Below are 12,833 nucleotides of genomic sequence, written 5' to 3' on the forward strand. Positions count from 1 at the left end.
GCTGTGAGATTCTCACTGATAGTGATATTAGCATGTAGGCTAACATTTTTTTTTTGAGATTACCCTACTATGGGGAGATCTGTATTACTTACCATTGGAAAACCCGTAACGCTAACTTGATCATGTGAAGCACAACTTAGTTAATTATAGTGGCTTTTGGTGCCCTATCCTGCATGCTGCGTTAGCGTTAGCCATTCTGCTTTTAGGCTGATCATTTTGGGCTTGCCTTCAATAGGCTTTGATTTAGCCTATCAGGATGCAGTATTTCAAAATCATTTATTTTATTTAGCATAATATTTTCTTTGAGTTTTGTCCACCATCTTACAAAGTATGCTATTACAAACTATATATACACTAGCTGTGTCTCATTTCAGAGGCTGTATCCTCTGAAGGATGCATTTGAAAGGTGCTGCATCATCGTGGCCCTGATGAAGGCTGTCTCATTTCAAAAAAAATTTGAAGACTCCTACTAATGCAGCCTCAAAATGCAACCTTCATTTCCCAGGTAATGAAGGATTCTACCGGTGGATCCTTTGCAGCCTCAATCCTCCCAAGATCCCATTGCGCGGCAAGAAGTTTTTAAAATAAAACTCTGCATTAAATGTTTGTATTAGGTTTATTTTACTTGGATATCTAAACATGTTAAAAAAAAACAAAAAGAGTATGACATGTCTTACTAAAGCGATTTTATAGACAGTTTACATTTTTATGTGTAGATGTATGGATCAAAGGAAATATATTTCTAGCCTTTGTAAACTTTGCTTTGCTTTCAGATTGCTTAAAATAAGTTTTAAAATCACTTTGAAAAAAAAAACATTACAAATTTTATTACTGCTTATTAACGGCAGCTGTTATGGTTGCTAGGTGATGAGATCTGTCCTCTGTAGTTTAGATCATCTCATTTCAAAACACTTCGAAGGACTCACTTTTGAAGTCTGCATCCTTCGGAGGATGCAACCTCTGAAATGAGACATAGCTACTGTAAAACAAATCTGTTTTTTTACGTTGTTTTTTTTTTCAGGAATCGCAAAATTAACGGCCGTTAAATTACAGAAATTTAACAGGAATTTAAATTTATGGAAATTAATGTCATTTAATGTCCGTTATTATACAGTAAATTTCTGTAATTTAACAGCTGTTATTTAAAATAACATAATAAAATAACAAAATTTTTTTTTTTTTTTTTTTACAGTGTACTGTATACTTAAGGTATTGGTCAAAACATTTACATTTTATAAGGCACAGTCACAGTAATGCTATGTCTGTGAAATTTTCCAGTTAAAATGTTATATTTCCTTTTGTCAAACAAGTGAATTCCTGTTTGCTGATCAACTGATCCAACACCTTTAGGAGTGTAAGGTGTTCAGAAAAAAATATGTCTTTGTACCTTATTTACCCCCCTGGTTCAAATTATAAACTCAAAGGTACATTTTAATACCTAAACCTTGCCTTTTAGCTTTTGCACCTTCGTATACCACCCACATGATGGATGTCCACACATACACAGGTATTTTGAGCTTTCCAGCCTGTATTTTAAAAAAGTCCTTGTCCAAATGAAAAAATGCTAGGTTTTGGACACACCAAGCTGATGGTCAGCTGTTGGCCTACGTCAGCTCATCAGTCAGCTTTAGTCTGGCTAGTTGGTTTGGTGTGTTCCACACATCACCTCTCATTTGGTTAACGTCGAAGCTCGTTGGCCGAAATCAGCTTTTAGAATCAGAGTTGGACATCGGCTGAAGACAGCGATCTTACTGGTTATTCAGCAACTATTCAGAACGCATGTGTCATGAGGTGATGTAGCAAGTAAACTATTCAAGTCAAGAGAGCTGTAATGTCGCTTTTTTGTCTAGGCATAACCAGACGTGAGCTGATGTGAGGCGACAAAACAATTGAGTTTTGTTGATGCTGGTTGTTTGGCATTGGCTTGGTGTGCACCGGCCCATAAGGGCTATTTATGCTGAGTTTACACTAAACACATAATAAAATATTCATGTTGCCCAGCCATGTTGGCCAGTCAAAATGGAGAAGACAGTACACATGCTGACATCATGAGGCAAAAACTCTGGTTAAGTGCACACACGACCACAATTTAACCAGAGTTTCTGAAAATATTAATCCTGGCCGGAGTTTTTAGAAAATTTCAGTTTCAGTCACCTGATACTTTGTTTTTGTGTGGATGGTCAAACCGTATAGAAAAAAAACGATGGTTTTGAAAACACCCATGCTCGTGTGGACAGGGCCTTAGGCAATTCCCCTTAAAAGAACATCCCTGTGCCTTGTTTACACCTAAAATTGCTTACAGTAGTAACTTAAGGATACATATTACTACCATTAGTGACTAATATGAACCTTTTAGGAGTAGACATGGTAGGATGTTGTCCCTTTAAGTTACTGCACGAGAGACGAGCTGCTGAACCACTTTTTAAATTGTAATTGTGATGCTGCTTCTTCGCTGTTGCTCTGTTCTAAAACTTCAACCCAAATGGGGTATCTCTTGTGTTTGTGTGTGCATCTCTTCACTTGGAATCTGCAGGTGTGGGATGGAGTCTGTGCAGAATCAGCATTTTCAAACAAGCTCTTGACTCACAAAAACACAATGTGTTTTGTAGCAGGAAGCAGTGATTGTGATAATGATCTTGTGACATGATAGGGTTATTAAAAGTGTCTGCATGATGTGAGATGCCAGGCAGCTGCTTGAGTGTTTAATCTGCCTGTGCTTTATGTTTCAGCTGTGGAGTCACTCTGCCCCGGGCCTGGCTTATTTATGTACACAGACGCTCTTTTATCCTCTTTCAAGTTCTGCATCTCAGTGGCATCTTCTCTTGGTGTTCCAGCAACTGGATTCAGTTTGTTCGGCAGATTGAATACTGGTGCATGTCTGCATTCTGTGTTCTGGTCTTTGCCCTCACCTGAATCAACTCAGTGGTTTCCCAGAAAGGTCATTTGGATGTTTTCGGAGGTGTGCTAAAGATTCCAGAGAGACATGAACGGATAAAGTTGTAAGTAGAGTAGGATGAAGCTGTCTGGAATCATTTTCCTCATTTGGGATGCGTGTAACGATGCTTCATGACTAATTGTTTTAGTCTGAAGTAGTTTGTATCCAAAATCACCCTACTATTCCCTACATTAGGCCACTAATATAGTCCGCTTGAAGGATTCTAGCATTCTAGCTCAAATAGTGCACTATTTAAGGCTATACGGGGCATGGCCATGGTCTGTCACTGTTGAACAGGAGTATCCAAAACCTGGTCACTATCCTGCAGAGTTAATTCCCAACCCTTATTAGACATACCTGAAGGTAACTGGTAATAACTTCAAGGTAATTGTGAAACTGGTCGAGCACAACTCTGGAAGACTTTGGCCCTCCAGGAGCAGTATTCAACACACTCCTAGTCCATCAAGACTTGTCCTCTAGACCTTAAAAGATTGTTTTCCATTCGTCAGAGTTCACTTCATAAAACATTAAGGGAGAGGAGCATCTGTTGGTCTTCATCATCCACCCAAATTCCCATCCCAGCTAATGTCCAAGTATGCAGTAAAAGGTAGGTAGAAATAGAGAATCTTTGGTGCTCAGATTTCACTTGCTGGAGATTTACATTTACCTTGATCTCTTTTTATCAACAATATAAGCAAGATACATTGCTGAGCGATTAACAAACACCTTAGCATTAAATGACAAACCAAAGGATTCACTGAGAAATCAAATATAAATTTGAATTAAAATTGGAAACAAATTTAATTGTAATATTCTTCACATCAACATGTTATTTCTTTTATTTGCAGGTCACTAGCTTTACACCCTAAGTGTCTGAGCACACATGCCACACACCTTTTTTTATGGCAGCGGTGTGTATTTGAGAGGCAAGGGGTCAAACTGCGGTCCCAGGTAATTTGCTGCCTGTGAAACCAAAGTCCTGCACCCAGACCTGAGTGAGGGGCTTTTGAAAGCTGCAGGTCATCTATTAACACCTGTCTCCTGCTTTCTTCTGTCGCTTACCCTCTCCCTCTGAGTTCTCTCTTCCTCACTAATAACTCCACTTAAGGCACCACAGCTACTCCGAGTCCGGTCTCGAGTGGTCTCAGCAGGGTGCTGGGGGTGGCCGTGTGGCAGAGTGTCTGGAAGGGTAAAGCAATTTATTTGGGCTTGTTCCCTCACACGTGGAGCCATTTAGTAAGCAATGAGGTGCCAGACAACCTCACAGCTGCCACAGCACCAGGACTGCAGCCCTCCGCCCTTCCCAGTCCAGGCCAGGGCAGGGTCTTTCTTTGGATAACTTAAAAACCATAAACCTGGAAGACAACTCCTAAGGAAAAAGTATCAGCAAAGAGTCTATAAAACTCGTTTTAGTTTTGTGAAGCTGTTCACACCAAACTTCAATCCAACAATACATGTAGAATTGTCTCAAATTGTTATTTTAGTTGCCACTTCAGATATTCTGTTCCAGCTGTTAAAAAAGGAAAAACAACAGTTCTATAATATATCTTTAATATGATGTGAGCAATGACAGTGATTCGAGAGCAAGAGACAAACTTAAATAAGAAAGTGGCAATGTCTCAAAAATTTACCGTGGGAATTCTTGATTGAGACATAACCACAGAGCACATTGTCCTCTTAACATTGTTTAGTCCAGCGTAATAGTTTATTTTTGCTTCAGTAAATCTCCTTCATTCGTGCGCTCGCTGACGTCAAGTTACAAAAGTGTGGTCAGTCCACTTTGCTTTGTTTTCGTCCGTAACATTGTTATCTGGGCAAAGCTTGAGCCATACAGGTCTGATCTGTGGCCGGTCGCACGCGCACTAGGGTTAAGAAACCTGCTCATTTGTAATTGGATTTATGTGCAGGAATGTTTTTCCAAGGCGCGACTTGTGAAATAGCCTGCCATCTGCTCCCTATTAGAGCACAGGACCAACGATCTCTACACAACAAGCAAGGAAAGCCCCAGATGTTCAGATTCATAGTGCTGGAGGGCCACATTATTACCACACAAGGGAGAACTGTGGTTCCAGCACTCGGATGTCATGGTTTGCTGTTTCATCGCTGCGTTTTTCTCTGCTAGGTTGTCTAATTTGGCCATTTTTAGTAAGAACCTTACATTGTCAACCCTCATCCAAAGCTGATTTCTGTCACACTTCATAACTGTATAGTTACTGATAACTACACAGTAACGTTGGATGGGAAAACATTGAGTGAATAAGGCAAACAGGACATTTTGTAAAAGATTTTCAAGAGATTTGAGGATGGCCATTAAACAACAACCTAGACACACCGTCGAACACTTTAGCAATCACCAAGTCAAATTTCAAAGGACAAGATTATTTTGAATGGATTATTTTTACTTGGGCCATTACAAACCACCTAATAACAACTCCATAAGTTTTTAGTGACCAAACTGTAACATGCTAACCACAAACAAGAACATATTAGCAACCACATTACAATAATGCTAACTATGCTAACATGCTGTTAACAACAAAGCAACCCAAGTACCTCAGCACAATACCCCAGATCACAGTACTGGATTATAAATGGGAATAAAACAATGTTTGTAGAAAAGTTTGTCTTAAAGTCTAACTCTTCTCAATTCTGACCTCCACATTAGTCATTTCTGTGTAAGTGAGAGCAGGGGCATGGAGGCCATTACTTTGACAAGTTTGGGTTAAAGGTTACAGAAAAGAGATCATACTAGCGATATGCCCCTTGGTGAGAGTTAAAACTTTATTCCCACTAGGGATTAGTACTTGCGCATATGTGTTTGTATGTACGATAGTGCATTTAACAGGATGACAGACCCCAGTTTTGGAGAACGTGTTCCCCTCAAGCCTCCAGTGTAAGGACCCACCCTTCCATCTTACTAGTTTCAGAAAGACTCTACATTGCAAAACATTTATCATAATGTGTTTGTGCGTTGGTAAATTACGATAAGATACAAAGTCCATAAAATTTGCTTGTGAAACACAGAAAGGTTCCGTAATGTTTAAGATATTAATTGGACAATTTGTTCAAATTCATATTTAATGCAATGGACTATATGCACGGCGTGTGTTTTTCAGTCCCAATGAGAGATTAATTTAACAATTTTTAATTTCATAAGGTTCCTTAACATAATCGATAATTTAAATTACTTCAAATATAATCTGTTAGACTTAAGCATTCATTTAGTTGTTCAAGTGTAAAACATACAGTATGCTGGTGAGCACTGAAACTTCATTAAAAAATACTGTGGTAAAATAAATTTTCATATTTTAAAGACATAGCATGGAACAATGAAATTTAATGCAGTGCTTTTTGTGCGGTGTGATACCTACTTAATATCATAATACAATCAGGCAGTAAAGATCACTGATTTGAAAGAAACCAGATCTTAAACGGCGCTGTTTCATAATGGCATGACAGTTCACCAGAAGCATTTTAGCTGGCTTAAGACTGATTTACTTCTGAGTGATCGGTGTGACCCACGGCGCCTACCTTGCACGTAGCCGTGCATTTGTACCTCTGCTTGCTGTTTGTGTTGTGCTGCAATAAAACCGAAACGCTAGCTGGCAGTAGGTTTTTATGTTCCTTTGTCGAGTTTCTTCGCGGGTGTTTTGTTTTTTTCTAAATGCTACAAGTAGCTCAAACTCATTCAGAGGCAGGAACCGGCGGACGTCCAACAACTTTAATCATAAGGTAAACACAAAACAAAAGTCTCCATCTGGAGCTCCTTCATGTGACTAGACAATTATTCCATCGGGCGCAGCTAGGTCTCAGCGCCGCTCACATTCATCACCACTACCAAGCCAATCAATCACAGAGCTTGTGATACGCGTCGTTATTTTAGTTATTCTCTTTGAATTGTAGTTGTAGTATACTACGGATGTACTCACACATTAATTTTAATAAGCATTTATTGTCTTTAAAATATTGACTTGATCTGTCCTTTATGTTATCAATTTCATCTGCAGGTTTATTTTATTTTTTTTATATTTAGGAACACTACAAATATTCGTTAGTTTATTTCCCTATTTTAAAAACATTCCCTCTGTATGGGACACTTTCCAAAGATTGAAGGAAAGATAATACATTTAAAGGACACTGATGGAAAAAATAGGGCTATTGAAATATAAATGGTCTTAACAACTGTTTTACAATTATAATAATGGTAGCACAGTGTCACATAAAACGCCAACAAAACATGTACTGTAGCTCAATGAAAACTTGAGATTTATATGTTGCTTGCAAAAAAATGGATTCCATCAGAACACATGGCTACCTTTTTATGGCTGTAAATGAAAAAATAAATAAAAAATAATTTTTGCCATTAGGGGAATCTGAACCATTCTAGTCAGACAACCTTGACCCCATGGTACAGGTACCAGACACAAAGCTCTAATCCATATCCAGTCTTGTCCTAATCTCTTTCCTGTGTTTTAAGAGGCCTGTGCTGTCCTAATGTGACTCTGAGACCTCTGTGCTCACGGTTTGCTTTTCCTCCCTTGATATTTGAGCCTTTTCTCTGTCCAGCTGCAATATAACGCCTGAAACTGAAGCATACGTTCTCCTCTGAGGCGACAGCGCTTACGCTGATGAGGAGAGTTTGAGTAAAGGCAGTGATGGAGATAGAGACTGTTTGGGAGTGTGACAAACAGATACAATCAGAAAGAATAAGAATGGCAATTAATGAATGAGACAGAGATTGGAGGAGTGGCTGAGGTTTAGACGGGAGTTCTGATGGTATTTTAATGAAGTGTTCTTTAAAAGGAACAAGCCTTTTTTTGGAGGAGGATCACACGATTAAACTCATTGACTCTGGTTGGGCTGGTACCAAGCCAGGATGTCAGGATCAGTGAGATAAAGGAAGCTGAGGAGAGAACCGAGCTTGAGAATGGTACATTTTCTGGGAAAAAACTTGTGCCTGTCCAGGGTTTTGCTAGGAGCCATCTCTTCATTTAAAGTAGAGTAAAGTTTTCTTTATTCTGTTGAACATTTAATATATTTTGAAGAAAGCTGTGGTTGGTTTTGGGTTGTGTTGGAAAGTAAACAAAATCCAACATCTGATAGATGTCATAGTGGTAATGTCCACACATCGCCGAGCTGTAACCTCGTTAGACGTTGATATTTGGTTGATTTTAGTTTGAACATTGATGTCGGCCTGAGGTTGGGTTCTGACGTTCTGACATTGCGTTCTGACGTCTGCTGTTTCATTTCCAAATAAAATGCAACGTCCTCATGACATTGAGGTACAACGTCAGTGGTAGGAAAAACAATGGTTACAGGTTTCCAACTTCAACCACAAGTTTATAGCTATATATTTCACTGTAATCATCATTCCAAATCAGCTTTTACAAAACGAGTTAGAGTGATGTGTATAGGTTGGATGGTATATATAGATAGCTAACCTGTTGTTATACAATTATCTTTCCTTCAAAATACTTCAACAAAAGAAAGAATTTCAAACAGGTTTGGAACAAGTAAAACGTGAGCAAATGATGATTGAAACCATTTCATTCTAGCGTGGGAGATGGGGAAAGCAAGATCAAAAAAAAAAAAAAAGCAAAGCTTCCTCCACATCTTGTTGGCCATTGTTACATTCACGCATATACATGTACCCTATCTCAATCCGAGTCACGGCACCAAAATAAACCCTTCTGGTTTCACTCTCTACTCTCCAAGCAGGATTTGAACCGGCATGGAAAATCAATGGACAATACAGACCAAAGGCTCTAGCGTCAGTCAATAGCACATTTAGTACATTGCTTTTATTTAAAGTGACTCAAACACACCGTGAACAAACACCCAGAGCAGTGGACTGTGTGGGGAGCAGTTGGGGAATTGGTGCCTTGCTCAAGGTTCTCACCTAAGCCGGGGTAAGTACTGGTCATTCACTACACTCACCTAGAATCCCTACTGTTGCCAGGACTTGAACCTGCAACCATTGGATCAAAAGTCATATTCTTTAAACCAGATGTGTCCAAACTCGGTCCTGGAGGGCCGGTGTCCCGCAGATTTTAGCTCCAACTTGCCTCAAAAGACCTGCAAGGGTGTTTCTAGAAAGCTGGCTTTTGGTGTAAAATTGAATAAAGTCATTTTAAAAGACTTCTGCTGAGCCACTAAGCAATTTCAGCCATGATTTGCTTATCTGAGACAAATTTGGAAAATCCTAGATATTGTTGAAATCTTGCAAAAATCTGTGGTCTTTACATTGTTTTCCTTCCAATGAAGTTCTGATTTTAGACTATTCCCTGAAATGTGACTTCAGCTGTGATGAGCATTAAACCAATAACTAATAGAGAGCAATGATGCAATCATCACAGCTTTATTTTTGCAAAAAAAAAAAAAAACAAACACTACGGACTGCAAAAACCAGGGTCTGGGTCGGGGGGGTCCTTGGGTCAAGCAAGTCACTGTCAAGTCATACATATTTTTGTGTCCCATTTTCCTCACAGCAACTGAAAGTCAGTTTTAAATAAATTTAAATTTAAATAAATTCACAAAATTTGTGACTTAAATCTGAAGTACCCACTTCTGCTTTTTACACTGGGCCTTATTCAACAAGCTCTGTAATATTTAGTATTTAGCATTGACCACTTTTGATCCAACTTTAACACTAACTGTCAATAAGAAATTCTTATCCTCACAGACTCAGCTGTCACTCAGGAGTGTGATACATGACATGCACAGATGTTCCGACAAGTGGGCCTGTATCATTGACAATTGCTTAATAAAGACTCTTTTATCTCATTGTAAAACTAGTTCTTTTCGCAGTAAAACCTGCAATGAAACAGGGAGGAATTCTTTCGGACTGTGCGTTTGTGCAGCTTTGTAATGGGCTTCACCAGGCCAATCTGCCCATGGGGATTGGGTGGTGGTCAAAGCCCAGCCTGATGTATTTAAGTCCAGGCATTTAATCTGGCCACATTCTCTCCAGGCACAGCTCTCTCCCTCCGACTGACACGCTGACACCTGGGCTCCACCGCTGCTGCCTGCATGGCCTGCACGCCGCTTGGTCCCACCTGCTCGCCACACATACCGCAATGCAAACATTTCAACAGTTAGCCTGACTTTAAAAGCTCCACGCGACTTAATGAGAAGGAATCCGAGGTCTGTGTTTCACCTCTCTTTCTATGTCTCTCTCTCGCTCTCTAGAGGGCATTTAGAACTGCCCATTAACGGCCAAAGTGTGGATTTCCTGTGAAATAACGATTGTGCCCTCCACATGGTTCGTGTCTAAATACTCAGGAACACTTAGTTAAACATGAAGCCCCGCGTTCGGCAATCGGAATGGGATTGCTTCCAGCTGTGCCACTACAGCCAGCATACAGAGCAGGAGACATCCATCAGAAGTCTTTATTGATGCCGTGGCGTATATTGCATATATTGGACTAACTGGGCGGATGCGAAGTGGTCAGCCATTCGCTTACCCCCCATCACCTCCATGATTTCTCTTTCAGATTGCAATCAAACTACTCTGTGTCTGGAGGTGGCCTGGCAGATGACTGCTTTAATGTCTCGGATAACTTAGTTTTCATGTGCTGTAACTCCTCAGAAGTCCACTTTGTGGTTTTCTTTGGATTGGTTTTCTCTTTGGATAAGCATAGTGAAAGACGACTAATGCTAAAAGCCAAAGGGTGGTCCTCTGAGATGCCCTTTTCAGAGACTGTTTTATTTAACCATTGGTCCTGTCGTTGATATTGACAATGCATTATTTTTCTCACTTAAAAGTGTTGCAATATTGGAGTGCTAGAGGTTTAAAGCTGCAATAATTACAAGTAAATATTCCCTGACTGACTTGAACTTTCCATAAATTATGTGAAATTGCATATTTTAGAAAGGTCAGTTGCTTATTAACGACTTCCTGATAGGTTACAGATATTCAGATTTCAGTATGTTAATCTCAGAGCTATCATTTTATGCTCTATATAGTTTCGATAAGGCTGTATAGAATTTTTGGTTTACTGAATGACATTGACGATGACACGGTGGGTCGGTGGTTAGCTCTGACCCCTGTATGGCAAGAAGGTTGCTGGTTCAAGTCCCGGCTGGATCAGTTGGCATTTTCTGTGTAGAGTTTGCACGTTCTCCCCATATTGGCGTGGGTTTCCTCTGGGTGCTCCGGTTTTCCCCACAGTCCAAAGACATGCGCAGGGGCGTAGCAACCGGGGGGGATACGTCCCCTTCACTTTTAGAGACAGACCATTTAGAAACAGGTGATTAATACTTATATGAATGTATGATCTCATACAGCTGTCCTCCCCACTTTTAAAATGGACATGCGCTATAGGTGAATTGAGTGAACTAAATTGATCGTAATGTATGTGTGTGAATGAATGTGCATGGGTGTTTCCCAGTACTGGGTTGCAGCTGGATGGGCACCCACTGTGTAAAACATATGGTGGATAAGTTGGCAGTTCATTGCGCTGTGGTGACCCCATATGAATAAAGAGACTAAGCCAAGGGAAAATGAACGAATGAATGAATTTCACATTGAATGGTTTGGACCACTGATTATCTTGATGTTTACACATTTTTATACTGTATAATTGTTTTGCTATGATTAAATCAGCTGAGAATTATATTTTGTTGGTCAAATTGTATGTATAAATTTAAGCCAGAAGAGACATAAATGGTTTTAGATATAATTCCTATGATGTGTTAGATATACAGACCATTTTTACTAAGGCTATTTATTGGTTTTTGTGTCCTTGAAATTGCTCTAAAGCCAATTCATTTCATTAATAATAGCATGGAAAAGACTGACCAGGACATTCCCAGCGGGCACACAACCTCATAAGATGTTAATATTAGGTTAGAGTTAGGTCATGACGTCAGATGACCAAAATTCAATGTCTAGCCAGCGTCTAAGGACAGTGTTATTTTGATGTCCAATAACGACGTCAAATGACATGTGGTTGATTTAAGGTTGTGTTGGAAAGTGACCAAAATCCAACATCTGATAGACGTCATAGTGATAACGTCCACACACAGTCAAGCTTTAACACCATTAGACGTTGATTTTTGGTTGAGTTTAGGTTGGACATTGATGTCGGCCTGAAGTTGGGTTCTAAAATCTACCCGATCGTCATTTTTTAACAAAATGGCGCCCCCAGTGCCTTGAGGTACAACGCTAATCTAACGTCATGTTGACATCCTGTGCCTGCTGGGATTTTTTAGAACTTCCTTTTGATACACAACGAATGTTATTAAAATAATTTTATTTAGTTTTTGATTACAATGTCTAATCATAGCCATACCAACAGGTAATGTGCATTAGGCACCATGTTGTAGGCTACATCATACATACATCAGAATAAATTATTATTTTTTTTTCTAATTAGCCTATATGGTCCACGTGAGGATGACACGCAATCAATTACACTTTCAAAGTGAAATCATTATAAGTCAGCCTTCACTTTTTGATCTGCACGCCTCTGATGTGGTTTTAAATAAACTCTGTAGGAAATGACGCGTTCCTCCGTCTGTGTTCTGAAAACTCACACATCCACTCCCAAATTCTAGATTGAACCCCCCAATAAACGCTAATGTTCCGCGCGCGCGTGTGGTTGTGTGTGTTTGAGAGAGAGGGAGTGAGAGAGCAGTCGCTGCGGTCTGATCCTGTTCATCACTCACACCAGCAGCAGCAGCATCAACTCGGACTTTATAAACTCTCCATCCCACAGTCTGGAATACCAAACCGAGAAACTTGAGATCGGACATAATGTGGATTTATCAAGCTCTTCTCTTTGTCGTACTGACCGTGAATGTGGGTAAGTGACCAGCATACTTAAAGTCATAATGCGTTATTGATTGTCTAAACGTGTTTAATTTGAATCGTGCTGAAAATGTTAGCTTTATAATG

At 39.6% G+C, this 12,833-nt stretch overlaps 1 protein-coding gene across 1 annotated transcript in view; it reads left to right on the top strand.

The window, feature by feature from the left end:
• The first annotated feature begins 12,558 nt into the window (after positions 1-12,558).
• hgfa (hepatocyte growth factor a) overlaps positions 12,559-12,833 on the top strand; it is a 34,964-nt gene continuing 34,689 nt past the window's right edge. Inside the window, exon 1 of the mRNA XM_056455626.1 lies at positions 12,559-12,741. Within this exon, the coding sequence (XP_056311601.1) occupies positions 12,693-12,741 (49 nt within the window). The 5' untranslated portion in view covers positions 12,559-12,692. The remainder of the gene's footprint in view (positions 12,742-12,833) is intronic.

The sequence above is a fragment of the Danio aesculapii genome, chromosome 4 (assembly GCF_903798145.1).
Source record: "Danio aesculapii chromosome 4, fDanAes4.1, whole genome shotgun sequence".
Classification (NCBI taxonomy): Eukaryota; Metazoa; Chordata; class Actinopteri; order Cypriniformes; family Danionidae; genus Danio; species Danio aesculapii.